The following is a 26,910-nucleotide window of genomic DNA, read 5'->3' as shown; positions in this document are numbered from 1 at the left end:
GAGCGGCCGCGGCTGCGCTGTGATCGCCCCAGGTTGTTGCCCTAGTTGTGTGTTTCGATTTGTCGTGGTGTGAGATTGTGAGCACTTTAACTGTGATTTGAGTTGTTATAAAGTATTGTAAAGCGTTCTGCACGCATGCAAAAATATGTCACGTATTCCAAGAAGTGGACCACGTGTGAACCGTGGAAAGCCGAATCCTCACGCTTGCTTCAATCATCAAAAAAAGGAACCTCCACTGTGCACGGAGTTGATAAAGCTTGCGCGTAAAAGCGGCCAGCTAAATTTATCTGGAAGAGGAATGATTGAAGGTATCTAATTAACTTTGGCTTCTGCATCCGTGTTCAGAGCGCAAAGATGTACTCTATGTAAAAGGCATGGGCTCTTTGAGAACAGGTTTTGTAAATTTCGCGCGTATAGACGTACTCAGATTATATGAAAATTACCCTCACAAAAAGGAAAACGAAATATGTCAGAAGTAAATGCGACAACAAAACAAGGGACGTGAAAAAATAAAATCAAATAAAAAAAGACACAGAGAGAAGGAACATAAAAAAAGAAAGGAAAAGCTGTCCTGCTTCGAGTAGTGTACCGTTTAGAAGACTCTTTTATTTTATGATGATGAATGGGGAGTTTCATCGCATGGGGCGACGCTATACCCTATTGTTGGTGGCAGTGTGGGGAATGAAATAATGTGCCCACTTCACAATAAGGATCACCAGCGGCATGGCAGGTGATATGGGTTCGAATCCCACCACCGGCTGAGCTGTCTGAGGTTTTCCGTGGGTTTTGCAAGAACTTTCCAGACGGATGTCGGTGCCGTTCCCCCTGAAGTCGGCCCAGGACACCTGCTAACCCTTGTCCCCCGCTCCTTCCTGCTGTCCTCTCTCCATCTGCCCACTCCTGTACGCCACTCATAGCCACAGTTGTTTCGCGGCGCTAACACGGAGTTAAAAGCAACAACAACAAAAAAAAAAAGGAAAGAAGAAAAACAATAAGGACCGTAGTTCCATGGTGTCCAAAAATGTCAAAAGAGCTTTGAGGGCAGAGCATTGGTGGGCTGGATTTGGCTAGGTCTATCTCTTTATTCTGCATTTAGAATATGTCTACCAGTGTAGCTAAAAACTTCAGATCAGGTTAGTTTCATATTCACAAGGGGTTGCCCCAGAGTGGTCGTAAACAATTAGTTATGGTTGGCAGGGATCTTCGGAGTGGCATGCGGAGGATAGACTGCGCTTGATGAATGGCCGATACCATGCCACTGGCTGCAAACGACCGTCGTTCTCTCTTGTTCAGTTCCTGACATGGTTTGGAATATAAACAACCCCACTGAAGATGAACGCAAGGCCATGACAGTGTCCCTGGACCAGGGCGACGGGGACCATTGGTGGGACCAGTCTGATTTCACCAAGCTGTATCTGTCGTCGAATCAGATTAGTAGCATCCCAGATGAAATTGGCAATCTCCGATCTCTCACTGTTCTCGAGGTAAACGCAAAGTTATTCTGTACAGCGGAAGAGTGTGGTTTTGTACAACACACCATGTTCTCTCACTTTTGATGTGCTTTGCAGTTGCAGGATAACATGCTTGTCACACTCCCAAACGGCATTGGAGAGCTCCTGCAGCTTAGCAAACTCAATATCAGGTAAACAAAAATTTGTTAAATGCGCTGTCAGCAAGTAGCTTTCATACGTATCCCCTGAATTGTAATGACCGTAATTTAGTATTGGATTGCTTGTGTGCTCTGTGTATAGAAAAATCTTCACCTCTTTTAATGTGGTCTTTATTATTTGCCCATCCATGTACATTTTGCTTCAGCCACAACAAGATAGAAAAACTGCCGGACGCATTCTTTCAACTGAAAGAACTACGGCTCATTCTGGGACAACATAACCTGCTCGAGGAACTGAGTGACGACATTGGAAACTTGAGCATGCTCGAGCAAGTGGTAAGTGTTCCACTCGGCTGAGAACTCGTGCTTTGTAATGTAATACTTTTATCGCGTCTGTTAAAATTGGTGCCGTAATGTTGCTCCGAATCTTGCAGGATCTGTCTCACAATAAACTAACTTCCCTGCCAGCAACCATCGGATTCCTCTCCCGGCTCACGAGGCTCAATCTGTCACACAATAGCCTTGCTGCCGTTCCACCAGATATAGGAAGCATGAATGGTATACGCTCTGTACCCGTCACCCAGTGGCATAGCCAGAGGAGGGGGTTTGGGGGTTCACCCCCCTCAGAATCATATTTTTGGTAGCGCATTTGGGAGAGGGAAATGAGGGTGAAATCCTCCTGCCCCATGTAAAGTCCCCACTGAACCCCTCCCGAAATATTTTTCTGGCTACGCCACTGCTATCACCATATGCGATATATTTGAATATGTGGCAACTGGAAACAGTCGCAAAGCAAAGCCAGTTGTGGCTTTACCAAATTCCTGAACCTCTCAGCGTCAGTATTGTGCCGTGCGGATTGTAACGTCTCTGCTGACCAGTATTCTAATGTGGGTCTTTGTTACAGCCCATTTAGTGTTCTCTCTAGTAAAGTGGAGAACATAGCGCGATCAAGAACACTCAGCATTTTTGTAAAACATAAAATAGAATACAATGTAGGAAGTAGTTAAGCCTATACTTAGGGCCTGAGTTTTTAGGGTTGTACTGATTATTCAAATAATAAAAAACAGGGTTTAACCCGTAGATGGGTAGAAATTTAGTAGGGTAGGGTTTAACCCGGTATTTCCTTGGAAACTGCTGCACCGGGGGAAATCCGAAGTCGCCACAGTCTAACACACAACTTTGGAAACTGTGTTGTAACTGCATACAACACAATACAGGCTACATACAATGCTAATACAAACTGTCAAAACAGAGATACTGCTGCCTCTTAGATGCATAGACTAAATATTGATACTCTGTGTCTACTGGTGTGTCATGTGTATTATGCCGAGTAAACCAAAGATTTGCGCCTGATCCAACCCGATTCAACCAGAATTAGGTTGAATCAGGTTCAGTTCAACCCGATTACACCCAAAATATTGAAGCAAAATACAACTTGATATTTACCCGCCGATTTTGCTGGAAAATATAACCCAAAAAAGTCAGGCCCCACCCGTACTTCCATAATGATGAATAGGAATAATCCTACGGGTGAACATGGTGCTCAGCTGCCACCCACTTGATCAGTTATACATATGGTTCACATGAGATCTAAAAGTTCTAGTTGCATACCACAACAAGGCTGAGTTCTGAAAGCAAGTTTGTGCCTCACCTTACAAAGATTTGTATTGATGGGTAATGGTTTGTTCTTGCAGGAGTTTCTGCAGTTGGTTTTTGCAGTTTGCCGATACCTGTGCCTAATTCATCATTCTTCCTGTTCCAGCTTTGCAGATTTTAGACCTGTCCTGGAATAGGCTGAAGAGCCTTCCTGAACAGTTAGGCACATTGTGCCACATGGAACAGCTTTTCTTGCAGCAAAATGAACTGCGTGCACTACCTAGCTTTTCAGGCTGCCCAAAGTTAAAGGTATATCATGACATGAAATTGTTTGCTTCCATTTTGCATATATACAGGATGTCCAAACTAAATGTGAACACATGTTTTAAGAATATATATATCACTTTTCTGAGATGAAATCAATTGCTATATAGCATATGCTGAAGGGCACTCCTTAGGAGGGCATTAGCATACTCCTAAGGCAATGTCTTGATTACCTTTAAATGATTAACTTTTTAATTATTAAAGCTACGAAGTTGTCCCATTGAGAACATCTGATCCCTTCGGTAACCTGATACCGTAGCCGTTTTCAGAACAAAAATCTGTTCAATAGATCGTCCGCCAAAAATTGGTGAAGGAACAGCATGTTTTCTTTATTTTGCTTATTGCGCATCTTCGAAGACGCGTCTTTCTTTCACCCCTACTGTGAGAGGGTGAAAGAGCACACTGCCGCCTCTTGTGTTCTGGAAAACGATTAAAAGGAAACAGAAAATGCACCCCAAGATAAGAGCTGTTCCGATAGAGTGATCGGATACATTTGTTTTTGTTTTGTTTCTGCAAGTTAAAGCTCATGTTCGACACATAAGGTGGCACTGTGCTCCTTCACCCTCTCACAAAAGTGATATATATATTTTTAAAACATGTTCGCATTTAACCGAGACACCCTGTGTATATATATGCTGCTTATACAAAGACTGTAAAAGAAGTAAAGATGTGTTGTAGTGCTTCAGACAATATTCTAGTCATTGCTGCACAAAACCAGTCAGCCCTTCTAAATATATGTAAGCATATGTTATGGTTACAAAGGGAATTGCAGAGTATCACAATAAGGAGGATCAACTGTACGGTGACTGATCAAAGAGTGTTCAGAATAGATTTGCATTTAAAAAAAGGGAAACTACTTACAAGTTTTAAACTTAGTCCCCATTCAGGTAGCCCCTTTGGAAACCGCGTGTTTAGGAAAGCGCAGTTTCCTATGTCAGAAACAGTTCTGGAATTCTTCTTTGGAATCATCCTGATATCTTTCCTTCCAGTTGCATTTGGACTTTTTTCCTTATTTTTCTAATAAGTCACTTGGACAAATCCCTCTATGTCTCTTTTCCTGTTTCAAAAAATGTGCAGTTGAAAGGAAAAAAGATTTCAGGACGTCTGGGAGATTCAAATGAATGTGACGATACAGCGCTTTGCTGAACCAAAGAAGACCTCCAGAAATGTGTTGAGATGCTCAAAACAGCCATGGGCTAAGTGTACGGCTTTCGAGGGGATTTTCTTTAATTTTTTTATTTTTTTCTTCAAATTTGTAGATATTTAACCTTTTTAAATATAAATTCATCCCGGATACTTTCTGATCAGTTGTCGTGAATGTTGAGATGTCAGCTTTGTTGTTCTGTTGTTGTGCCGCGCAAATTATATAAAGTAATTGTGAAATGTTGTCTGCGATGACTGTCACAGAATTGTATTTCCGTTACAGGAGCTCCACGCTGGGAACAACCAAATAACTGAACTTCCAATTGATGTTCTAGAGACCTTGCTCTCGCTAAAGACCTTGGACTTGAAAAATAACAAGATCAAAGTACTCCTTCCTGATATTACAATGATTCAGGGGCTTGAGCGGTTAGACCTGACAAATAATGACCTCGCAACACTTCCTTATACGCTGGGAACAATGACACACATTCATTGCCTCGGAGTTGAAGGAAATCCCCTCAGGGCCATCCGAAAGGACATTCTCAAGGCAAGAGCTCCTCTGTTTTTTGCGGTCAATCAACTTTGTGCGGTATGATTAACCCCGGTAGAACCCGCTTTTGCCCCCCCCTGGTTTGCATCATCTTCACTTAGGGTAAAACTACAAAAAATTATGTAAAACGAACTTGCGGAAGCGCAAATTTAGCCACCAGTACAGGCATTGGGGAATGCCAAGGCCTGCACATTCAGCAGAGCTGCTCTGCAATCTTGTGTTCATCTGAAATGCAAGAAGCTCAATTTTTTAATTTCCGCTAAAAAATCTGCTTTTCCACCCGGTATCACCAAATTTTACGGTACAGTAGTTTAGGTTTACACTTCCTTGAATAAACCAAAATTTTTGCCCCCAATTTTTGAAAAACATGAAATCTGAAAGCACCAGGGCCTAGTCATAGCAAACCAACTCATTACAAATTAAAAGCAAGTGACAGGAAGTGCATGGTACAAGATGTGATGAAAATGAACATGATGTCCGATGCTGCAGAAAGAGTAGTCCTCACTTTCACATTTAGTTACCCTGCAGTGTGCATATCCTTGTACATTCAACCACAAACCTTGTGCTGTGGGAGGCTAATGACTACTCAATTTAAATGTAAATTTACCAAAGCTTTCAGGGGTTGTCGGCAATTTATTTCCTGTAATTTGGCTGTATGCCCGTTCAAAATGGTATGTCCACAAACCACAAATTATTTATATGTAATAGAATAGAATATTATTGAATATTATGTATTTATAACTTGATCATGCCACCCCAGCTGTGGACGGCCATTTTGTTCCAATTGGGACTCGTTGGTGCAGCGCCGCGAGGTGACACGATACTGGGTCGGCTTGAACAGTGTGTCCCGGCGAAACATCAGTGTTCCATGGTGTCAGTGACACCTATGGTGTATATATATATATAACTAACAAACCAGGTTAGCTCAATGCAGGCATGTCTTATGTATCAGATTTGATTTATTGAGTTGCATTCTGCACTTACTCATGCAGCCAATCTGGTTCATTCATAGCCTGTTTTTTAACTGATTAATAACGATTTGTAAGTAATAATGTCCTAATGATACTATCTTTTTTCTGCTGCACACAGAGAGGTACAGTACACCTTCTCAAATGGCTGCAGGAGCGTCTCAGCGAGAATCCCGAAAATGCAAAGAGGAGGACACCTAGTGGCAGTGACGGGAGTGATCTCGTGGAGTCGATTGAGAGATTTTCATTGAAAGCAACACATGCACTAGACTTGAGGTGCGATGAAGTTAGATATCTTACACCTACAGCGTGTTGCATTGCTTGAGGGGGTCTCGTAATTTATGCCCCCCTTCTATGGCATTGTGTCAAACGCATTTAGATGCGGAAGATTTACAGCACCATTGTTGGTGGTAAATTTTGGCAAAATTCGTTCTGAAATGCTGTTAAACTTTTCTAAACAAAAAAAAACCCCTCTTAATGTTTGCCATGTTTGCCGGTACAGCCATGTGTGACTCACCAGTAATGCACAAGCACACGGCCTGCACAGACGAAAGTGCCGCGGAGCGTTGGTCGCTGTGGTTGAGACTAGGTTGCAGCACGCACGCAGCACAGGTGGTGGTGAGAGCAGAGTGCTGAGCAAAGGCTGACAGTGGGTACAATGAGTGCCTAACCATGCACGTTAGCCATCCAGCTTGCACTCGAACTGCCACGCACTTGCACGTTACGGTTAAGTCTGGCAGTGGCTGTACGTCCAATTCGCACTGTATGTCGGGGCAAGCTGCATGATAATATGATTTGTTCAGATGTAATGTTCTGTTGTTATGACAAAATTTCTTGTTATTACTAATTTATTATGTAACGTGTAATTAGATTGCTAGAAATCTTGACTTTTTGCTTACCAGTGCGAAAAGCAGCACTAAGCACGGCGATTCATATAAAAGCACCTGGTGCAATTAAAATGTTATCGCGTGTATGACTCTTATATATATATATTTTTTGTAGCCTTGTATTGGGTGGATATGATTTAGATAGAGAAGGGAATGTTGTTTATTTATGTATTTATTTAATTGCAGTAAGCAGTCCTTGAAAGATGTTCCCGAAGAGATTTTTAAACTGGCAGCAGAGTGTGATGTCAAACAGATTGAGTTGAGCAAAAACAACTTTACTTCGCTTCCAAAAGGGTAAGAGAGGCATCAAAAAAGTATGTTCCAGTTAGACTTGTTCGTGCACTGTTGTTGAGCAGCTCTGAACTTGCAGGCTCGAACTCATGTGCCCAACGATGTCCGAACTGAGCGTTGGTTTCAACCGGATCTCGGAAGTCCCCGCCTACTTGGGATGCGCGAAGCATCTGACATTTTTGGATTTGAGGTAGGGCAAAGATAGCGTGTGTATAGATAAGTAATTAAGATAAGTGCAGGTAAGTAAGGTAGGTTTGGTAGCATGCTCGCCTACTGGTCCAAAGGTTGCAGGTTTGAACTCGGCCTAAGATGCCAGCAACTTGGCGGCAGGGTACACGTTGTTGTTTGTCGTGTGTTGAGATTTTCGTGCCGTATGCTAACGAACCCTCGGGTGGGCAAAATTAAACCGACAGACTGGCCACCGTGATGTCGCTCATGATCGCAGTTGTCTTGCAACGTAAAGCCATTAATGGGTATTAAAGGGACCGTGAAATGATTTTTGCAAATTCGAAGTGCTCTGCCAGAAACGGTTATCATGGTCCCTCACTATGATACATACCTCAACTCTTAACCGTATTCAGTGCACCAGGGGCACGGTTACCATGCAAAAATAGTGTGGCATGACCGCTGGATGCATGCCCTCGAAGCGGGCTTACGTCATCAACGTCCAGTCGTCTCATCCAGTTGTGGACGACCGGCAGCGCACACCCCGTGGGACCACGTGGGTGCATGGTTTCAGTTTGGACAACAACGACATCGAAATCAGTAGAAATATGGCGAAACGCAAATTGGCAGTGACGGAAGAAGAGGCACACACAGTGCCTAGGAATCGTTCCATACGTGGCAGCTCCCAAAAGGACACCGACAGAGACATTTTCTGACTACAAAGAAGCTCAGAGAGGAAAATGTGCTTCTAGACCTAACCATGCTGACAATCAACAGCTACATTACACTTCCGATAGGCTTCTGTGTCAACGATTAGATACGATCTAAGCTCCAGGTCAAGTGGAAACATATTTCATGGTGAAGTTTGCAATCTTGCTCGCGGATTTTGCAATTTGCTCGCAAAAGACCGTCTGCGAACCAGCAACAGCCTTTGAGTATGATGTCACTGCCATTTCGCCTCGCAGGCGGGTCGTAGCAGCTGCCATTCACGGCCGTGGTTAATATAGAATACTTTTACTCTTTCAACAATTTTCAACTTCATATTTCACGGGGTGAATGCTTTAGTACAGAGGAACAAATTGAAAATGATCGTAGGCTTGTCAAATATCATTTCATGGTCCCTTTCGGATAAGTGTAAATGGGTAAGATGAGTGCCAGTAGGGATAGTATTGTACATTGTACATTTATGCTGTTTTTGCAGGAACAACTTGCTCGCTGGATTGCCAAAGGAACTACGTATGTTGTCGTGCATCAGAGAGGTTAATCTGTCCTTTAACAGGTATGGTGGAAACGAATAATGAGGGAAACATTGCAGTTGGGAAAGTACCAGACAGCATAGTACAGCGTGTCCCCGCCAAATGCGAACAGAGAACAGATTTTTTAAAACTATATATAGTCGCCGTCCGATTTTTCGTACTCGGCGGGGATCGTGCAAAACTCTGAATAATCGAGCAGTCTGGAAAAACGAAGTTTGCTTCAACATAAATGTTACTAAGCACTAGTAGGGTGGAAAAATTTGTCGATGGTTTCCTAACGCGCTTCTAGCTCTGCCTGATAACCCCAGCTTCTATTTCCCGAAGCGACATTTCGTCACTGTACGCTGACAGAGGCACCGCCGTCATCAAGTCCGCAAGTCGGGTTCACCTAACGCATGCGTGCTTTAGGTGAAGCTCGCTTTACAGCGCTGTCACGTGACTTGCGAGCGGACAGCACGTGCTGGGCCTTTTGAAGCAAGCCAAAAACGAAGACGTAAAAGCGTTACGACAGACCTCTCCTACTCAGAGGAATGGAAAATGAACATTCGTTGCCTACTTTTTTCTTCAGTATTTTAGTTGGTTGTTTTTTTTTATGTGAATTTTAGAATGATACCAATATTTTCCATCAATCCAAGAGAGAAATCCGCTGGTTGGGCAAGCAGAGTCCGAAATATCGAGCGACGGGGCAGCACGGTGTCCGAAATTCTGGAAAATCGGTCGGCGACGCTGTTTTGCGTGAGCGTGCAATACTTCTCCCTAGAAGCTGCATGTCGTAGTAACTGACCATATCACGCTAATCTTGTCCTTCAACCCCACGAACCAACACGAATTTTGAGGAATCTCGGAGAACCCACGGCCTTAAACGTATTAGTTGTGGAGGGGTGTGCAGACTTATGTACATTTCTCTGCAGATTGTCAAAGCTTCCTGACGTGATAAGAAGTTGGGCGACGCTTGAGATTCTCTTTTTATCGGACAACCACATCGATGAGGTGGACATGGAAATATTGCCTCAGCTGAAACAGCTTGCAGTTCTTGATCTGCGAAACAATAATATTTCTCAGGTCCCTCCGGAACTCGGAAATATGAGGCAACTCAGGTACGTGTGTTGGTTTGTCCAAGTTGTACGCTAGCACTGACCGGTACAAATAACTAGAATTAAGGCCCTCTGTTTTCTGCTGCGGCAAATTCAAAATTCCGGGGCACTGACTTGTAAATTCCGCGATTTTCTGCGGCGAGCAGTCAACAGCTGCATGAAATGGGAGACACTTTATTTGCTTGGATAATGCAGGAACAAAAAATATGTTATAAAATTACAGATTCAAAGCACTGTTGTGGCTCAACATTACATACATGATATCTTGTGTTCTCATGTGATGTGGTCTGTCACCTGAAATCATTTTATACCTGCTGAAAGATGTTTCTGCATCTACAGAGTTCATAGGAACTTTATGGGAAGGAGTTTACAATACATGCCCTGGGGAAGTTACATTTTTAGTGCACCCCCTTTTTGTTCTTGGACTGTAGCCATTATTTAAAAGTCTTAACTTCTTGAAGGCAACCTCCCAGATATCAAATCAAAATCACCCACTGCTACGGCTAAACTGCATACGGGTGGGACGCTGCCCCTTCCTCAGGTGAAGTATACACAATGAACTTGGGCTAATGTTATCCTAAGCTAAACTACAATCTGTCTGTTTTGTCCTGCAGCATAAACATTTTCGTAAAGCAGGCTTCAATTTTGTAGGGGCGGCTTCACCTCATGCAGGGAAGCGTCAGGTGAAGCCCACTTTCGGGAGGTGTCGTTCGTATTCGGCGAATAGTCGAATTATCCGGAAACCCGAATATTGGGTATTTCGATTCCCGAATCGGATACTTCGAGTGATTGATATTCGATTCGAATTTGAGAACTCTAATATACACACACCCTTAAAAATAAAGGATTCCGTGAAACTCTGTGCCAAACAAAGGATTCCGCGATTAATTCCGAATTCCGCGAAATTTCGCGGAGTCGCGGAAAACGAAGGGCCTTAACTAGAATAAATGGCCGATACATAAATAACCAGGCTGCACTCTACACCCATGCATCCCATGTGTGTGCCTGAGGTCACCTCACCTCTTTTTGCAGATGATGTGCACAGGTGTAAGATTGTTATCTCTGTCATGCACCTGTGCTCTGATTCTTGAAATGTTGAACATAACACAAGGAGGCAAGCGAGCTGGTGTGCAGATGTAGAAGGCAACATTTAGTCTGAGCCTCGTCCTGTCTTGTTGCTGTTCCGTCCTCGTCCTTCCTCAAGCTCAAGGAAATGTTGCCTTCTACATCTTGAAATGTGTTGAAGCTGTGTCCGCACTGCTTGTGAACACTGATTACTCGAATGAGCTATGTGTTTCCACAATAACAATGCTGGCTGCCTCTGTTGAGGGACCAGTGGGTACAAACTTTTTCGAGAGGTTGTTCCCAAAGCTATGGTTATTTGCATTCTTGTGATTCGTTGACCCCATATGTACAGCAGTAACCTGAAGGACAGTGCTTGACAAAAACTCAATAATTGGTTCTTGCTCCCGTAGCCTATGCGTCTCAGTGACGGATCCAGGGTGGGGTGGTTGCCCCCCCCCCCCCCCCCCCCCCCCCCCCAAACGAAATACTGTGAGCCACTCAGTGGCCCAAGCAGGTAGGGTTGCCACCTTTCGTAGTGAAAAATACCGGCTGAGGGAGAGGAGGTGGAATAGAGTGAAAGGGGAAAGGATCGTGGGAAAGGGAAGTGGGAGAGGGGTGGAAGAGCACACACAGAAAACGAGAGAGAGAGAGAGCTCAAGACAATACGAGGAAACGTGTTCCTGTGTGTAATAATAATAATAATAATAATGAATAACTAAGGAAACAACTGGTGACTGCACGGAGTTGGGTCTGTGCTCCAGATTTATTCAAGCTGTAGTGGAATGTCGAAGCGAAAATTCCGCAAAAGCCCCTATGAAAGGTCTTGAGTCACAAATACCGGCAAAAGGCTGCCGGTATCACCTTCCTACCGGCAACCGGCACAGCGAGCAAATAACCGTCCGTGCCGGTAGAATACCGGCCTCGTGGCAACCCTACAAGCAGGAGAGAATACACGGTGTAAACAAGGGAAAAGAATCAACAAACAAGTTCGCACGCATACACACAAAAAAGAGCACTCCTACGGGAACATTAACCATCTCAACCAGCGCAAATGTCATCAACAAGGTCTTCGAATACTGTAAAACTTTTGACCGGAACGATACCGATATGCAGCGAGTTCCACTCAGGAATAGTACAGATGAAAAACGAATTTTTAAATGTTGAATACGAGCGAATACCAATTAATAATTAATACTATGCCTAGTATGACTGAATGTCGAGAATGGGCCTGTGCCCGATTACTTCCCTTTTCCCAACGGTTGGCCGACTGATAAGCTCCACGAAGAAGATTTTTCTGAGACGATGCTCCGCTGTGATGTCACGGTACCAAAGCCCTATGAAAGCTCTAAGCAAAGTTGAGCCTATTTTTCCGCAAATTGTGGAAGCCACACATCATTTTTAGCAGTTCGCTCCTGTGTTTTATGAGACGCAGCAAAGAAACAAACTGGGGTAGTTCGTTTGACATGCCCATTGTCGCAGCATGTTCAGGGACGAAAGACAAAACCAGACAAAGCATTTTTTGTTGCGATGACGTCACAAAGAAGAATGTGAGATGGTCTTGTTTGACCTAGGAGGTGTTGTGCATGCTCTGTTGTCATCCGCTAAGGACGTTCACAGTGACATACAGAATGAAAGGTACAGATAGCATGGCTCTCTTCCATGGGGTGTTGTCTTATCATGAAATATGTCAGTGACAAGTAGGTGCTCTGTGAAATACTTGTCAGGGGACTTGTCGGGGGTAATGCAGAACACAACATGCAAGTGCACAAAGGAGGTGAACGGACATTTTCGAATACATCCATAACAAGTTCGACACATGTCCTCACTGGAAGCTATGTAGGAGCTATGATGGGAACCACTCGAAAAGTGCTTTTTGTAGAGTATGTTTTTGTTTTACATCGCCTAGCCTTACTACAGCCTTTACTACAAACCTCTTGAAGCACAGTCTTCCTTCAAACAGGAACCTTCAACTGGAAGGCAACCCATTCCGCAACCCAAGACCTGCCATACTGTCGAAGGGAACATCAGCATTATTGGAATTCCTGCGTGACAGAATTCCGCGATAAACCAATATAGCAGCCAACTGACGTGAATTTCATTCTCTCTTCACTGTTGTTGGAAGATAAGTACTGGTTTTGATCGTGGACTTCGCACTTGTTTTCAGTTCTGCAATGGCCAGAAGGTTCTTACAGGAATCGATAATTTGTTTGAAAGTATTTCTCTGCAGTCGTAGAGTTTGAAAGAGTTGTGTAAGTACAGCAAGATTAGATTTGGAGGTTTAGGGAATAGGATGGCATTAGCAGAGTTTGGTACAGACTGTGGGTTTAAATAATAATGTGTTGTGCAGTATCAACAGAAAAAAATGCGCCTTGGTTGGGAAATCGCAGTAAGAACTGGGCAGTTGTGCTCCAAAGTTATTTATTTTGTTATTTGAAAATGCCCACCAAGAGAATTACATATAGCAAGAACAGAAAAAACATCGAGTCAAAGGTGTTGAATTGATAAAAGTGCTGTACATACAATACTGTAACGTTGCGATGTGGTATTTTTGTGTGCTTATTTATTATTATTATTATTATTATTATTCAGACTCTGGAGTCTGTGTCTTTGAGGTCATGTAGTGAGATTCATATGCAGCATTTTGCCTCAGCATTTTTACAGAGTGATACATTCCTGCATCTGTGAGGACATTTCGCAGTCAGTCAGCGAGGTGATTATTCGTAGTGCAGAGTTTTGGTTTAGCTTGTAACTGGCTTGTTGACAGAGGATGAGACAGGGAACATATTTGGCATGATGTACAAGAGCTGTGCTGAGGTTCGTCAACGGCACCATGGTACTTTTGTTTCTGTTATCTACGTGAGGACGTTACACTGAGAAGTAAAAAAACTGTCTGAGCAAGTGCATCATCACCCAAGTTGTTGCACGACGAGGTTGTTTATATGGCCCTGCTAAAAGAATGCTACAAATTTGTTGATCCGTACGGTTCCACTGCCACTTACAGTTCCTTACAAATGTACATACTACAGAGTAGCTTGTAGGGGGAATAGCTTGTGCATGTATGTCCCTATGTACCCCACAGTCCCTTCAAGTCCCTACACGCTGCTTAGCATTTCTAAATAAATAGGTATGGGCAGCACCGAACAAACCTTTACAATTGCAAGAAATGCAGAAGGTAAAGTATTGACCCAGTATGATAAATCTGCTGTGAAAGAGGAACTCTGGTTGATTGGAAAGGGGAAGGGATAAAGGGGGAACAGATATCACCTTTGGCTGTTAGAGTGGTTGTAGATGTCTGTAAACACAGTTAGATCACGTTGGCAATGAATTGTTGTTTGTTCTGCAGTACGTAACAAGGCTAGCAATCGCTGCGCCTTTGTTAGCCTCATTCGAGGCTCTTGTCGGAAGAGAGAGTGTCTCTACGTTATTTATGTGCAGAACCGAAGCACAGGCGTTGCTGGACATCAGTAGTGTAGCCAGAAAAATATGTTGGGAGGGTTCTATAGGGGTTATATTGGAGGAGGATTACACCCTCGTTTTCCCTTTCCTAAATGCGCTACCATTGTAGCGCATGCACTCTCTTTGTTATGCATTCGGAGGACGGGGTAGAACCCCCCGTAAACCCAACCCCTGGCTACACCACTGCTGGACAGGTACTATCAGCTGTGTTCTGTGCACATTTTGTATCTCTCATATCTCTCAAATACTGAAGCTATCAGGTCACGTCTAAGCACTTATCACAGTGTGGTTTACAAAGTGTTATTCGCCATGCTGTTGCGTGTTGCCTATATTCGCTGTTATATTGCATAATAAAGCAAATGCTGTGCAGTAGAAGGCCAGTTGTAAACGATCATATTTATTTTTAAAAAACCCAAGGGTCCGGAGGACAATGCTTTTTTAATGGGTTTTTAATGTTTTCTTAATGTCAATATTGTTGGAGCAAATCGTACCAGAGAGAGCAGCTTACAGGCGTAATGTAGCAGACGTTTCAAAGGGACGGTCGCATCCGGAAACGCATCTATGAAACCGGTACCACTATGTTCGGCATCAGCAGACAAGCTACCTGAATAATTTTTTACGTCCGAAAAGTGCTTCGATATTAAATACAAGCGAATTTAAAACATCAGCGCTGCTTTGCGCGGCCGCAGAAGCTTTCCGAGATGTGAGGTCACTCCCTGTGCGGAGGATTGAGAGGGTGGCGTTCAGAGGAGGAAAGGCGCCGTCCAGACGCCCCATAACTCTATGCGACACCTGCACGTCCGCGACATTCCCTTTCTCAGGGTCGCGCCCTCATTGGTTCTTAGGGAGTGACGTTTTCTCGTGTTTCCAGAGAGGGAATTCCGGAATTCCATTTGTCCACGTCTGACTATTTGTATCCACGTAGCGAAGGAGGGAGTTAGGACATAACTGTTTCTTTTTCATGGTTCTGTTTACACTGGGGACGCCTCGAACTTGACCCAAACATGAAAAAATTAGAGGAAGATGGACGATCTACATTCCCAAAGTGCATGCGGAACGAGAACAAATCTGGTGACATTGTGAGAGCTTAAGAACGGACCGCGTTTTTGGCCAGATTAATTATAGGCAAGTTAGCATTCTCGCAGGACCCAGAAATTATTTACGCTCATAAACTACTGTATGGAGATTAGCTTCACGTAAAATTATATCAAGCTCATCTATATTCGTTGTTTAACTAAGTGAAGGACGAATATCGACAATTCACAAAAAAATACACTTTTCAGATAGTATTTTTGTTCTGATCTCAACGCCGTTTGCAGAGTAGACGTTTAATCAGACAGCGAACTTAGTGTAAATACATAGCGATACATAACTGATAACGTGAATATGCATGAATACGTATAAACATACTCGTAAAAAGACTGTGCACGAACACAAGTGAGAGCCGTGGTGGCCTCGATGCACGCAATAGACCTCTACCTGTTTGTAAACAAATGACGTCATAATGTTCGACAGCGTCACGAGTTTGGTAGAGCTGAACTACGCTCGAAGCTAGAGGCGAACAAGGCCGCGCCGGAAAGCCACGGTCTTGAGAGGATTACGATGGTCCCTGAAAGGGGATGCGGCCTTCGGTCCTACTTTTCTTTCAATATAGGAGGCAGCGAACAAGTGCCGATTCGTGGAACCCAGTCCTCTCCTTCCGATCTGCTTTGGTTTCAGTCTGTCTACCAACGTCATGATGACGTTTCTCGGGTAGAGGTCTATATAGCAAGTGTACCTTTGCTCGGCGACCCAAGCGCACGGCTCAAATAACGTCTGGGCCATTTGGACCTTCGAAGTGAAGAGGCCCGTTTTGGGGGGGGGGGGGGGGCGTCGGAAAGAACGTATGCAGGCAATGGGCAGACAGGCCATAGGTAGACGTAAAAAACATTGTCTTGTAGGATCTGTCTGGTGGTGAACACAACATTGAAATTGGTTTCGTTTCCACAGATATAGTTGAACATAAAGGGGCAGAACAATTTTTACATACCTGAGGTCGTCTAGGAAGTGAGAGAAATAGTGCGATTTGTAGAAAAAAATCATTTCCTGTAACATGTTGAAAAGGGTCGAGCTACACCTCTGGCGGGTTCCTGCTGGAATGGCCCAGCAGGAAAGAGTGGGAGACAGATATGGATAGCATATATGTAGGGAATGGCTTTTTCGGGTTAAATGCCTTTCTCAGATTCGGGGGGTAAAAATCGGCCGCTATTTTTAAATTTGTAATTCGGGGAGAAATCGGTCGATAGTTGTGCCTTCGGGTGTTATCGGGTGTTTTGTTTCTCCACCTGTCTATTAAGTCCTTTCCTAACCTATCTCTTTTTTTTTTGGGGGGGGGGGGATCGTCACCTACCAGCGGTAGGACAGTGTTGACACAGATGGGTGTATTGCTGGGAACGTAGGTGTCCCATTCTTACATGTGGTACACGTGGCGCGACCTTTGTTCGTCTTCAGTGGAAACGTCACTTGACGATTTCAGAGTGACTGGAATTCGGGGAGAAATCGGGTATAACCCGAATTGGTCGGATGTCAGTTCGGGGGGGGGGGGGGGGGTTAGCCCGAAAAAGTCACTCCCTGTATATATGGCGTCCTGGGTCGACCTCAGTGGGAACTGGGCCGACATTCGCCTCGAAAGTCTTCCGGAAAACGTCAGTAGCACAGCCGGTGGTATGTCTCGAGCCCACCATCACACCCGGTCTTCAGCACGGCCTTGGAGCCATTGAATGATGCTCAAGATCAACGCTCATAGAAGTAACGATAACGTCAATATGGGATGCGTTGCATCTTGCGGACATGGAATTGCGCTTTCTGTATACACAGCCGGAACTGCTGCACCTCCGTGCTTTGTGAGACACGAAAGATATTTTCCTCATCGTACAAAGACACTTGAACATGTAATTCACGAAAAAGCCAATGAGTGCCAGCGCCAGGGGTTGAACCAGGACCCTCCAGACCCTCCAGATTGCCGGCCAGGTATGATGCCATTACAACACAATTGGGCATAACGTTCTCATGAATTAGTGAGCCTCAAGTAATCGGGACAAACAGGTCATACGCTCCTTTCCACTCACTCTTACTCGTACATGTTTTCTCTACATGAACACTCAGCATGAACACTTGAGCCAACGGTGAGCTGTACACATTTCAGATAACACAAGACACACAGTTGATATCATTGAGCCTGTCAGACAATTCCGTTGGCGTGCAAATATTTAGCGCCTATAACAAACTGCATCGAAACAAAGACCCGATTATCACCTACTATGCGGAGAGCACATAGCGAACAGCCACTCACTTGTACATGGCCCGATATCGTCAGGCGATTTTGCACCAAGCGTCGTCTCAAAATAGCCAGAAGCGATATCTGTTACTAGCAGTGACATCTCGCAAGGTGTGGACGTCGGCTATATTAAACAGGCGCGAGCAGTGTCCCCGAACAAGTGCTTGTCACTGTATCCCTGCCTGCAAGTACAGGGATGACATCCTGGATGTTGGCCTTGTTAGGCCTAACTTTATGCTTGACTCGAGTCGCATTTGCGGAACGCAATTTCACCGTCGACTACAAGAACAACACGTTCCTGAAGGATGGCAAACCGTTCCGTTACGTTTCCGGATCGGTGCACTACTTCCGAGTGCCGAAGCCATACTGGAAGGATCGTCTGCACAAGTTGCGTATGGCAGGTCTGAACGCTGTTCAGACTTACGTAGAGTGGAGCGGTCACGAGCCTGAACCTGGGAAGTATAATTTTCAAGGAGACTACGATCTGAAAACATTCCTGAAGACCGCGCAGGATGTGGGTCTACTGGTGATCTTGCGTCCGGGGCCGTATATCTGCGCAGAGAGGGACAATGGAGGTTTGCCGTATTGGCTTCTTCGGCAAAACCCCAACATGCGCTACAGGTACGTGTTTCGAATTGCTTACAGAGTTCAGTGTCATAATGGGATCAGCCAGTGCGTGATCCCTGCTCACTTTGTCGCGGGGGCGTGTCCAGAAGCTCACTTACGTTTTTTTTTCTTTTTTTTTTGTGGGGGCGTTTTTTTATTTTTTGTTGTTGGAGTGGGTAGCGAAGTGGGAGGGGGAAAACTAATGTAAAACCGAATGTTTTGTGGAGCGATTCCCCTCCTCTTCACTGCTTTGGCGACAACAGAGCTGTGTTTCGTGGAAGGGTGCTTCACCCAACGTGTTTAAAATACCGTGTATCAAGAAATCCCCAAATTGTCCCAAAAATTACGGAGTCGACCGTTTTTTACATTCGGCGAACTTACGCCACGACTTATGACAACTTTGATCGTTTCTCTGTAAAAACAAAAATAAATTTTTCGTAATTTACTTATTTTATTTACCCAAGGTGTCGTTGCGGACATTACATGGGAGAGGGAGGTTAAAGCGAGAGGAGAGAGAAAAGAAAGAAGGACATAATCAATCGAAACATTGAGTAGTCGAGGGATGTTGTATCATGGCATGTGTCACGTGAAGGTGGAATGATCCATGGTATCAGCTATCTGCGAGGGAAGGTTGCTCCGATCAGTCACAGTTATATATATATATATATATACGTATATATGTGTGTGTGTGTGACGAGGGCGACAACAGACGAGGAGCCATTAGAAGAATACGTATTTATTCCCTCGCACTCAATAAGGAACTGCTCTTCCCTCTTCCCATCTGTTCTTGGGGTCCCCGAGCTTCAGTTTATGACCCTGTCTCCCTTCGGGGTTAGACGGGGTGCAGGAGGGGCCGCCCAGTCGGCCAACTCATCTGGACGGGAGCCTCATGCGTTACATACATATAAAGATTGAAAGAACGTATCGGTGTGGCAATCAAAGCAACTAATCCTAAACTGATGATTCAGCCCAGGGAGGAAAACGGAAGAACGACATATTGGGGAACTATTCGCAGGAATGTTGCTCTCTCTCCTTCACAATTGTGAAAGAATGATCGCTGCTAAGCGGGGTTTAGTGAGATTTGGAAGATGGAGCTGCAGCTTGATCGATGATACTGAAGAGGAGCGAGACCAATCACCGACAATGAACCCTGCAGCTCCGTTAACTGAGCTCCTAGATTCGTCATGTGAACGCACCGTGTTTTTTCTTTTTGCCAGAAACAGATAGCACGTGTCAAATTCCTATACAGGGTACACATTGCTCTACAATGGTAATCGCAAAAAAAAAAAAAAGATAAAGAAAATAGATCAGTGTGGTCGTATCCTCATGGTAGAGGACCGAGAGACACTGAACAGGAAGGACGCACGACAACTTCTCAGACAGTTCTCTCTCTTGTTCCGTGTCTTTCGATCCCTTGCCATGCGTCTATACCGGCTTGACTGCACCCTCTGCCTTCTTTCCATAATGTGGTCGTAAGTTGTGGCGAAAGCTCGCTGAAGGTAAATTTACCGTTGATCTCATAATTCTCGAGCAAGTATACGACTTTTATATAATTTTTCTAACGGGTTAGGTGAAGCATCCTGTGTATCGGATAATGGAGCGCATGCGGACTTCCCGAAGGCCGGCCTTAGACAGCATCCTCTCGAGATCTGCGTCTGATTGCATCAATATGTTCCCCGCATCGGATCGCAAAACCAACAGTACTGAGCACCGTCCAGATACTCTTCTTCTTTCGCAGAACCTCAGACAAGACCTACTTAGCCGCCGTCGACAAGTGGTTGTCCGTCTTGCTGCCCATCGTCAAACCCTTCCTATACAACAACGGAGGTCCCATCATCACCGTCCAGGTTGAGAACGAGTACGGCCAGTACGGCGCCTGCGACCACGCGTACATGCAACATCTTGTGGACACCTTCAGGTCTAACCTCGGAGAGAACGTAACGCTATTTCGCACTGACGCCCCGAGCGAGGTCGCCTACAAGTGCGACGCCGTCAACCACACTCTAGTCACTGCAGACTTCGGACCAGGTGTCGACGTGAACAAGACCCTTCAGCTTGTGCGCGACGCCCAAGGTCCGGGTCCGCTCGTAGTCACGGAATATTACCCTGGGTGGCTGGACAGCTGGGGTGAACCTCCCTTCCACGCGAACGACACCGCAGTTCTAGACACATTTGAAGAAATACTAGAGCACAATGCTTCTGTGAACTTCTACATGTTCCACGGCGGGACCAACTTTGGGTTTACCAGCGGTAGCGACCCTCCACCGCAGACAACGAGTTATGACTACGGTGCTCCCTTATCTGAAGCCGGAGATCCGACGGAGCTGTACTTCAAGATTCGGAATATAACCGGAAAATATCTTCCTCTACCCGAGGGACGGTTACCTAGACCATCGCGCAAGTTGAGGCTGGGAAAGGTTCACATGACCTGCGGACCTTCTCTGGACGACGTTATGTCCTACTTCAGAAGGAAGGGGGCATTGAAGAGAGCAACGTCCGAGTATCCCATTACCTTCGAGGAACTGGGCCAAGACGGAGGATACGTCATTTACACAACAACTGTGGGCTTTCAGCCCAACAGCCCGGCACTTCTGTCGGTTCCTGGTATCAAGAATCGGGGTTATGTGTACACGAAGTTCACGAAAGCTGTCTTGAGTTCTGATCAACTCATCATCAGCGTGCCGGTCGTTGTGGAAAAGGGCGAGACACTGAAGATTATCGTCGAGAATACTGGGAGAATCAACGTTGGGGTTTTGAATCACGACCGCAAGGTAAGTCACGGCAAAAGTGGGAGCAAATGGGTATAGGCTTTGATAAGTCGATGTGGGTCCTCACGCAGGGTATCCTGGGCAATGTAACTCTTGACGGCAAGGTGCTCACCAACTGGACCATGGAAGCGGTACCCATCCCGCGGAACGGAGAGAGCACCGAACTGTTTGACATGCTCGAGGAAGTCGATCCGCGTAACGAAGGTGACTGCGCACCACCGCGGGTGTACTTTGGGAAATTCAGGCTTAGACGGCACGAGAGACCTTTGGACACGTTCCTGGACCCGACTGGATGGACGAAGGGAGTTGCCTTCCTAAACGGATTCAATCTGGGACGCTACTGGCCAGTTGTTGGACCACAAGTGACACTTTACGTTCCTGGGGCTTTGATTCGTCAGCGGAGGAGGCGCAACTCGGTCGTCCTTCTGGAAATGGAGGGTGCAAACCCTTCGTGTTGGAAGACTGTGAAGTTCGTCAGTGAACCTAATATCGACGGGCCCACACCTGACGAGTAACTGATCGTAGAGAAAATAAAGCGTGCTGTTCTGAGAGGAAATAAGTCAAAGATTAGGATGAAATAAAAGGACAGTATGTGACGCTGATTGATCATATTTTTATTGATTGATTTGTTAGAGACGATTTAGCCTTGGGAGGCACGGCAGAAGACACGGGGTGCTTGACGAGGCCATGCCACCCTCTCAGAGTACACGAGAACGTTTACTTGAATGGTTATAACATTATACAAATGAGAATACATCATATACCGTAGGTTTCATTTCCTCCTTTCCTTAGGTGATCTGGGGTAGCCGGCCCTCGTGATGAGGGCTACAATACCCATTTTTTCTTTCTTTCAATCAATCAATCAATCACCGTAGGTTTGTAACAGTTTACCAACGTGACAGCGCGAGCTTACTCGAGGAGGTGGCAATTAATGAATGAGTAATTTAAAAGATCACAACTGCTGTCATGCCACCTCTACATTCCATTGTTGGAAATTTACGTCTTCTGAAGCAGCCTTAATCGTTTGAATTACTTTGTGTCTGGAAGCACTATTTTGCAAGAGTTGCAGGCATTTTTCATCGTTGGCGCTGTTTTGGCCATAATTCGCGCCGAAATGCGGTCTAGGCACTGTACGGTAATCTAGGCAATCCTGAGTGGTGTTGATTTCAGTAATACCGGAGTTCACATAGACTAAATTTCGTGCAATACTTTGCCAAAAAGCATCATTATTTTATGTATTCGCCAGTTCGCCATAGGTTGGAAAGTACGGTGTACGGCTTTCACGAAGTTTAATATACTCCATAGCCCGTACTGCTTGCTTTTGAACGGGTAGAGTACGGTCTAGGTTTGTTTAGGTCGTAGTGGAAACTAAACGGCAATATGTTAAGCGAGTTTCGATAAAGGAGTAATAGATCTGATGCTTTGCCTATGTTGGCAGAAAATTTCTTAACCGATTTATTGTGCCCACTGATCGACGGAGATCAGTTCTTAGGTGACCATGATCAATATGTTAAGACCAGAAAAGGTTTTCACTGAAAACAACATCCAAGAAACGGATATGTCGACGACTGTTTGATAGTAGTGCTATGAAACTTCAGTTGCATCCTATTGGGGACTAACAGACCTTTTGGCCTGAACAAGATGTGTGTGCCTTTGAACACGCGGCCTATCATGACGGTCGTCGGGGCAGCATCGCTTGCCGTTCTGTTTCCGGGAAGATTTTTCCCTTACAAGACGATGGTACATACAGGGAGATAATGATCTGTGGCCGGCCCTGAGGTCCTACGTTACCTCCATGACACGTCGGCATCAGACAAAGCTCAGGCAACTGTTCACAGTTTCCAACCACAGGACGGCAGCATCATGGAAGATCCTCCGGACGTAGCAACGGGGTTCGTTGAGTTCTTCCGTGGATTGTACTGGAACCCTACATTGACTGCCGATGTTTCTCAGGGTGCTATTCCCTCAAAAACTCTGCCACCGGCTGAGAGCAGTGCACTTTAGACTTCATCCACCCCCCGAAGACCTCGATGCTGCTGCGCGCAGAGCAAAGCGTGATACAAGCCCGGGACCGCTACTCCCGGGCCCCGGGACGAGCTATACTCGCCGAGTTTTACTCCACGTTCTGGCTGGTGCTGCAGGTTGTTCGACGTGGTTTCGCGGCTGGAGCCCTCCCATCGTCTTCTGGATTGGGATTGGGAAGCATTATATACTTGTGCTTAAGAAATCTGATAATCCTGCAGATCTGGAATCGTGGAGGCCGATCATGCTTCCCAACAACGACTACAAACTGGTCACAGCAGCAATAGCATTCCAAGTTAGTCAAGTGCTCCCGCTGCTAAGGCCCGAAGGCAACCCATTCCGCAACCCAAGACCTGCGATACTGTCGAAGGGAACACCAGTATTATTGGAGTACCTACGCGACAGAATTCCGCGATAAACCAATAGCGTTAAACTGATGCGAATTTCATTCTCTCTTCACTGTTGTTGGATGATACAAGAAGAAGTTGCAAGAAGTTACAGGGACTGATAACTTGTTTGAAAGTATTTCTTTGCAGTCGTAGGATTTGAAAGAGTTGGGTAAATACAGCAAGACTAGATTTGGAGATTTAGGGAATAGGATGGCATTAGCGGAATTCGGCACAGACAGCATCACTGTGGGTTTAAATAATAATATGGTGCGCGGTATCAACAAACAAAATGCGCCTTGGGTGGGAAATCGCAGTAAGAACTGGGCAGTTGTGCTCCAAAGTTATGTATTTTGTTATTTGAAAGTGCCCACCAAGAGAATTACATATAGCAAGAACAGAACAAAACATCGAGTCAAAGGTGTTGAATTGGTAAAAAATGCTGTACATACAATACTGTCACATTGCAATGTGTTGTTTTTCTCTGCTTATTTATTATTATTATTCACACCCCGGAGTCTGTGTCTTTAGGGTCATGTAGTGAGATTCATATGCGACATTTTGCCTCAGCATTTTTGAAGAGTGATACATTCCTGCATTTGTTAGGACATTTCGCGGTCAGTCAGTGAGGTGATTATTCGTATAGGACAACGGTTTGTCTTAGCTTGTAACTCGCTTGTTGACAGAGGATGAGACAGGGAACCTATTTGGCATGATGTACAAGAGCTGTGCTGATATTCGTCAACGGCACCATGGTACTCTTGTTTCTGTTGTCTACGTGAGGATGTTACACTGAGAAGTAAAAGAAAACGGTCTGAGCAAGTGCGTTAGCATCCAAGTTGTTACGCGTTATCTCCACGGCGTGACTACGAGGTTGGTTATGTAGCCCTGCTAAAAGAACAAATTTGTTGATCCGTACGCTTCCACTGCCACTTACAGTTCCTTATAAATGTACATACTACAGAACAGCTTGTGCATGCACGTCCCTATATGTACCCCACAGTCCCTTCAAGTCCCTACATGCTGCTTAGCATTTGTAACTACGTATAACCAGGTATGGGCAGCACTGCACAAACCTTTACAATTGCACAAAATGCAATTGACCTAGTACGATAAATCTGTTGCAAAAGAGGAACTCTGATGGTTGATTGGAAAGGGGAAGGGATAAAGGGGGAACAGATATCACCTTTGGCTGTTAGAGTGGTTGTAGATTACCGTAAACACAGTTAGACCATGTTGGCAATGAATGGGTGTTTGCCCTGCAGTAGGCCGGTTTCACGTCAGTTCAGGTAGGGAGGTTCCATCGACCTCTTGGATTTTTATTATTTTTTTATATTTAGAAGATCATCGTACATGATGACCAACAGCGGTAAAATGAATAATTTCTACGGAATAGTTTTCGCGCAAAAAAAAAAATCCAGAAAATCCGGCCCTGAATTCGAGTGTTTCAGTTTTGCTGTGTTGGCACGCGTCTGTCTCCCGAGTCTTAAAAGATACTGCAGTAATTTTTTTTATGATTTAGTATGCCTGCAGGACAGTGGTCCGAGCGCAAATTTGCGCGCGCAGGAGCAACGCTTTGTGATATAAAAAATGGCGAACATGCTCTCTCGTGCGATTTTGTTCCAACTCCGATGCGTGATTTCTCTGGCTGTAGACATTCCTGACTACCCTATTTGGTATCACTTCACTCAGTTTTTAAAGGTTTTTCATATGGTTTATATATCGTGCGTATACCCCCTACAGATATCTGCTGAGACAGGCAAATGTTAATGTTTATTTAGAAAAAACAAGGATTTTGAGCGTTCGTTTCTCGAAAAGGCCCCTTTTCATTTCTTTTATATTTTGTCAGGACATGGCACGATGTTAGACATTTCATCTTTTACGTAAAAAAGTCTGCTTCAAAAGGTGTACACTGGTGACTAGCGCGTTAAAACGCGGCCCTAGTCTGCGTGCCTACGTGTCGGAGCCCGGCTGCCTGTACTGCGGGATGGCGGGCCTCCTGTCGATGTCGTAAAAGAAAGGGACAACTTTGTGTAATCAAAAGTGGTAGTTTATGTCGATATATTCACAAAACTGCGAAAAAGCAGTATTTTGCAATGACAGCGACAAATGATTTCACTCACTTTCTATGAAAACGTCACTCTTCTGCACTCACTGTCCACGGTACTAGCTATAAATGTTTCTCGACCTAGACTTTCCGGTGTCTTGCTTTGTCACGCATGCGAACCCTGTATGCCACTTTGATGCGGTATAGGTGTACCCATTGCTTTTTCTTGTGCATTCTAAAAGAAGCCACGTCCTCAGCCCGTACATGGAGTAAATGGACGCGCGGAAATGGAAGTATGGAAGTATGGAGTAAATGGAAGGTGTTTTGGCAAGTACGTTATCATTTCTTGTGAATCTAAGATGACGTCTTGCTCGAGTGAACGCAAGTTAGGTGTCATGGCATTGTGCTTGATTCCTGTCACACCGATCCTGTGCACCGATCCTGTCACACGCACGTTTATCGTGGCCTGTTCCTGAACAGCCATGTCGCGCTCGCAAAAGTAGATTTGGAGAGCTCATAAGCCTATGCCGATTTTTAAAATGGCTCGCCGCTCCATCTGACACGTAAATCATTAGCTGCAAGAGGAACATTCTCGTCAAGACATTCTTCAATAGCTATGGAAGCTAACAGTGAATGTGCTGAATCGTGACAGAAGTCTTCGCTCACCGCACCAAAACTGTGCGTTTCCGTGCCAGCTGTTACCACACATGTGAATATGGAAATCTGTTTCCCACAGTGGCACGCTTGTATTTCGCTAGGCATGGCTACTGCCGGTTTTGAGCGAAATCGAAGTGCATTAGGTGCGTCTCCCGTATGTCTCTGCTCTGATCGTATCTACTGTAACTATGACAAACGCGAGAACCCGCCCACTTCCCTAGCTCTGAGAAGAAATGTACTGCTGCAAGTTCAGCACAGAACACGCATTTTGTGCTAAAAGCCCTCTGCATAACTTAAAAATGTCGTAAAATGAAGTAAAGCAAGCTTCGCAGGAACTTGCGGGAACCCTGGAAAAAGCAATTCCTAACTCGATATTTATTTGTACAGTATTGGTATCACCGTGTACGGAGATTGCAAGAGTGAGGTTTTACCTTCGCTGACCATTACGTTTGACCAAGCTTTTGAAATACGACTTCACGGCAACGTGGGATTTCATTCTGATGCTTTGTTGGAAATCACTAACTCCCAGAAGTGAATTATTTCTTCAGCAGGACGTCAAAAGTTTGCCGACAAATAGCTCAGGGTAAAGCTAAGGCCAGAAAACCTTCCTCAAACAAAGGGAGCATCGACACGAGTCCCGCCATCCCGCAGTACAGGCAGCCGGGCTCCGACACGTACGCACGCAGACTAGGGCCGCGTTTTAA

General features: G+C 45.0%; 2 protein-coding genes and 1 long non-coding RNA gene across 3 annotated transcripts; 2 read left to right on the top strand and 1 right to left on the bottom strand.

Annotated features, from left to right (window-relative positions):
* The first annotated feature begins 12 nt into the window (after positions 1-12).
* LOC135391073 (leucine-rich repeat-containing protein 40-like) lies at positions 13-14,779 on the top strand. Its single transcript, XM_064621169.1, has 13 exons — positions 13-308; positions 1,294-1,484; positions 1,569-1,642; positions 1,816-1,945; positions 2,044-2,167; positions 3,372-3,514; positions 4,956-5,219; positions 6,312-6,466; positions 7,264-7,371; positions 7,448-7,558; positions 8,735-8,812; positions 9,701-9,886; positions 12,909-14,779. The coding sequence occupies exons 1-13, from the start codon at positions 146-148 to the stop codon at positions 13,012-13,014; spliced, it is 1,833 nt and encodes a 610-aa protein (XP_064477239.1). The 5' UTR covers positions 13-145; the 3' UTR covers positions 13,015-14,779.
* Positions 11,677-15,390, bottom strand: LOC135391079 (uncharacterized). Its single transcript, XR_010421854.1, has 2 exons — positions 12,880-15,390; positions 11,677-11,880 (listed from the first exon to the last, which is right to left on the bottom strand). It is a non-coding gene; the product is annotated as an uncharacterized LOC135391079 (long non-coding RNA).
* A 2,381-nt stretch (positions 15,391-17,771) lies between these two features.
* On the top strand, positions 17,772-21,696 carry LOC135391072 (beta-galactosidase-like). The gene is made up of 3 exons (XM_064621168.1): positions 17,772-18,341; positions 20,065-21,097; positions 21,166-21,696. The coding sequence occupies exons 1-3, from the start codon at positions 17,917-17,919 to the stop codon at positions 21,607-21,609; spliced, it is 1,902 nt and encodes a 633-aa protein (XP_064477238.1). The 5' UTR covers positions 17,772-17,916; the 3' UTR covers positions 21,610-21,696.
* Positions 21,697-26,910: the final 5,214 nt, after the last annotated feature.

The sequence above is a fragment of the Ornithodoros turicata genome, chromosome 4 (assembly GCF_037126465.1).
Source record: "Ornithodoros turicata isolate Travis chromosome 4, ASM3712646v1, whole genome shotgun sequence".
Lineage (NCBI taxonomy): Eukaryota > Metazoa > Arthropoda > Arachnida > Ixodida > Argasidae > Ornithodoros > Ornithodoros turicata.
Note: the sequence above shows the minus strand (reverse complement) of the source record. Positions and strands in the feature narration are given on the sequence as shown.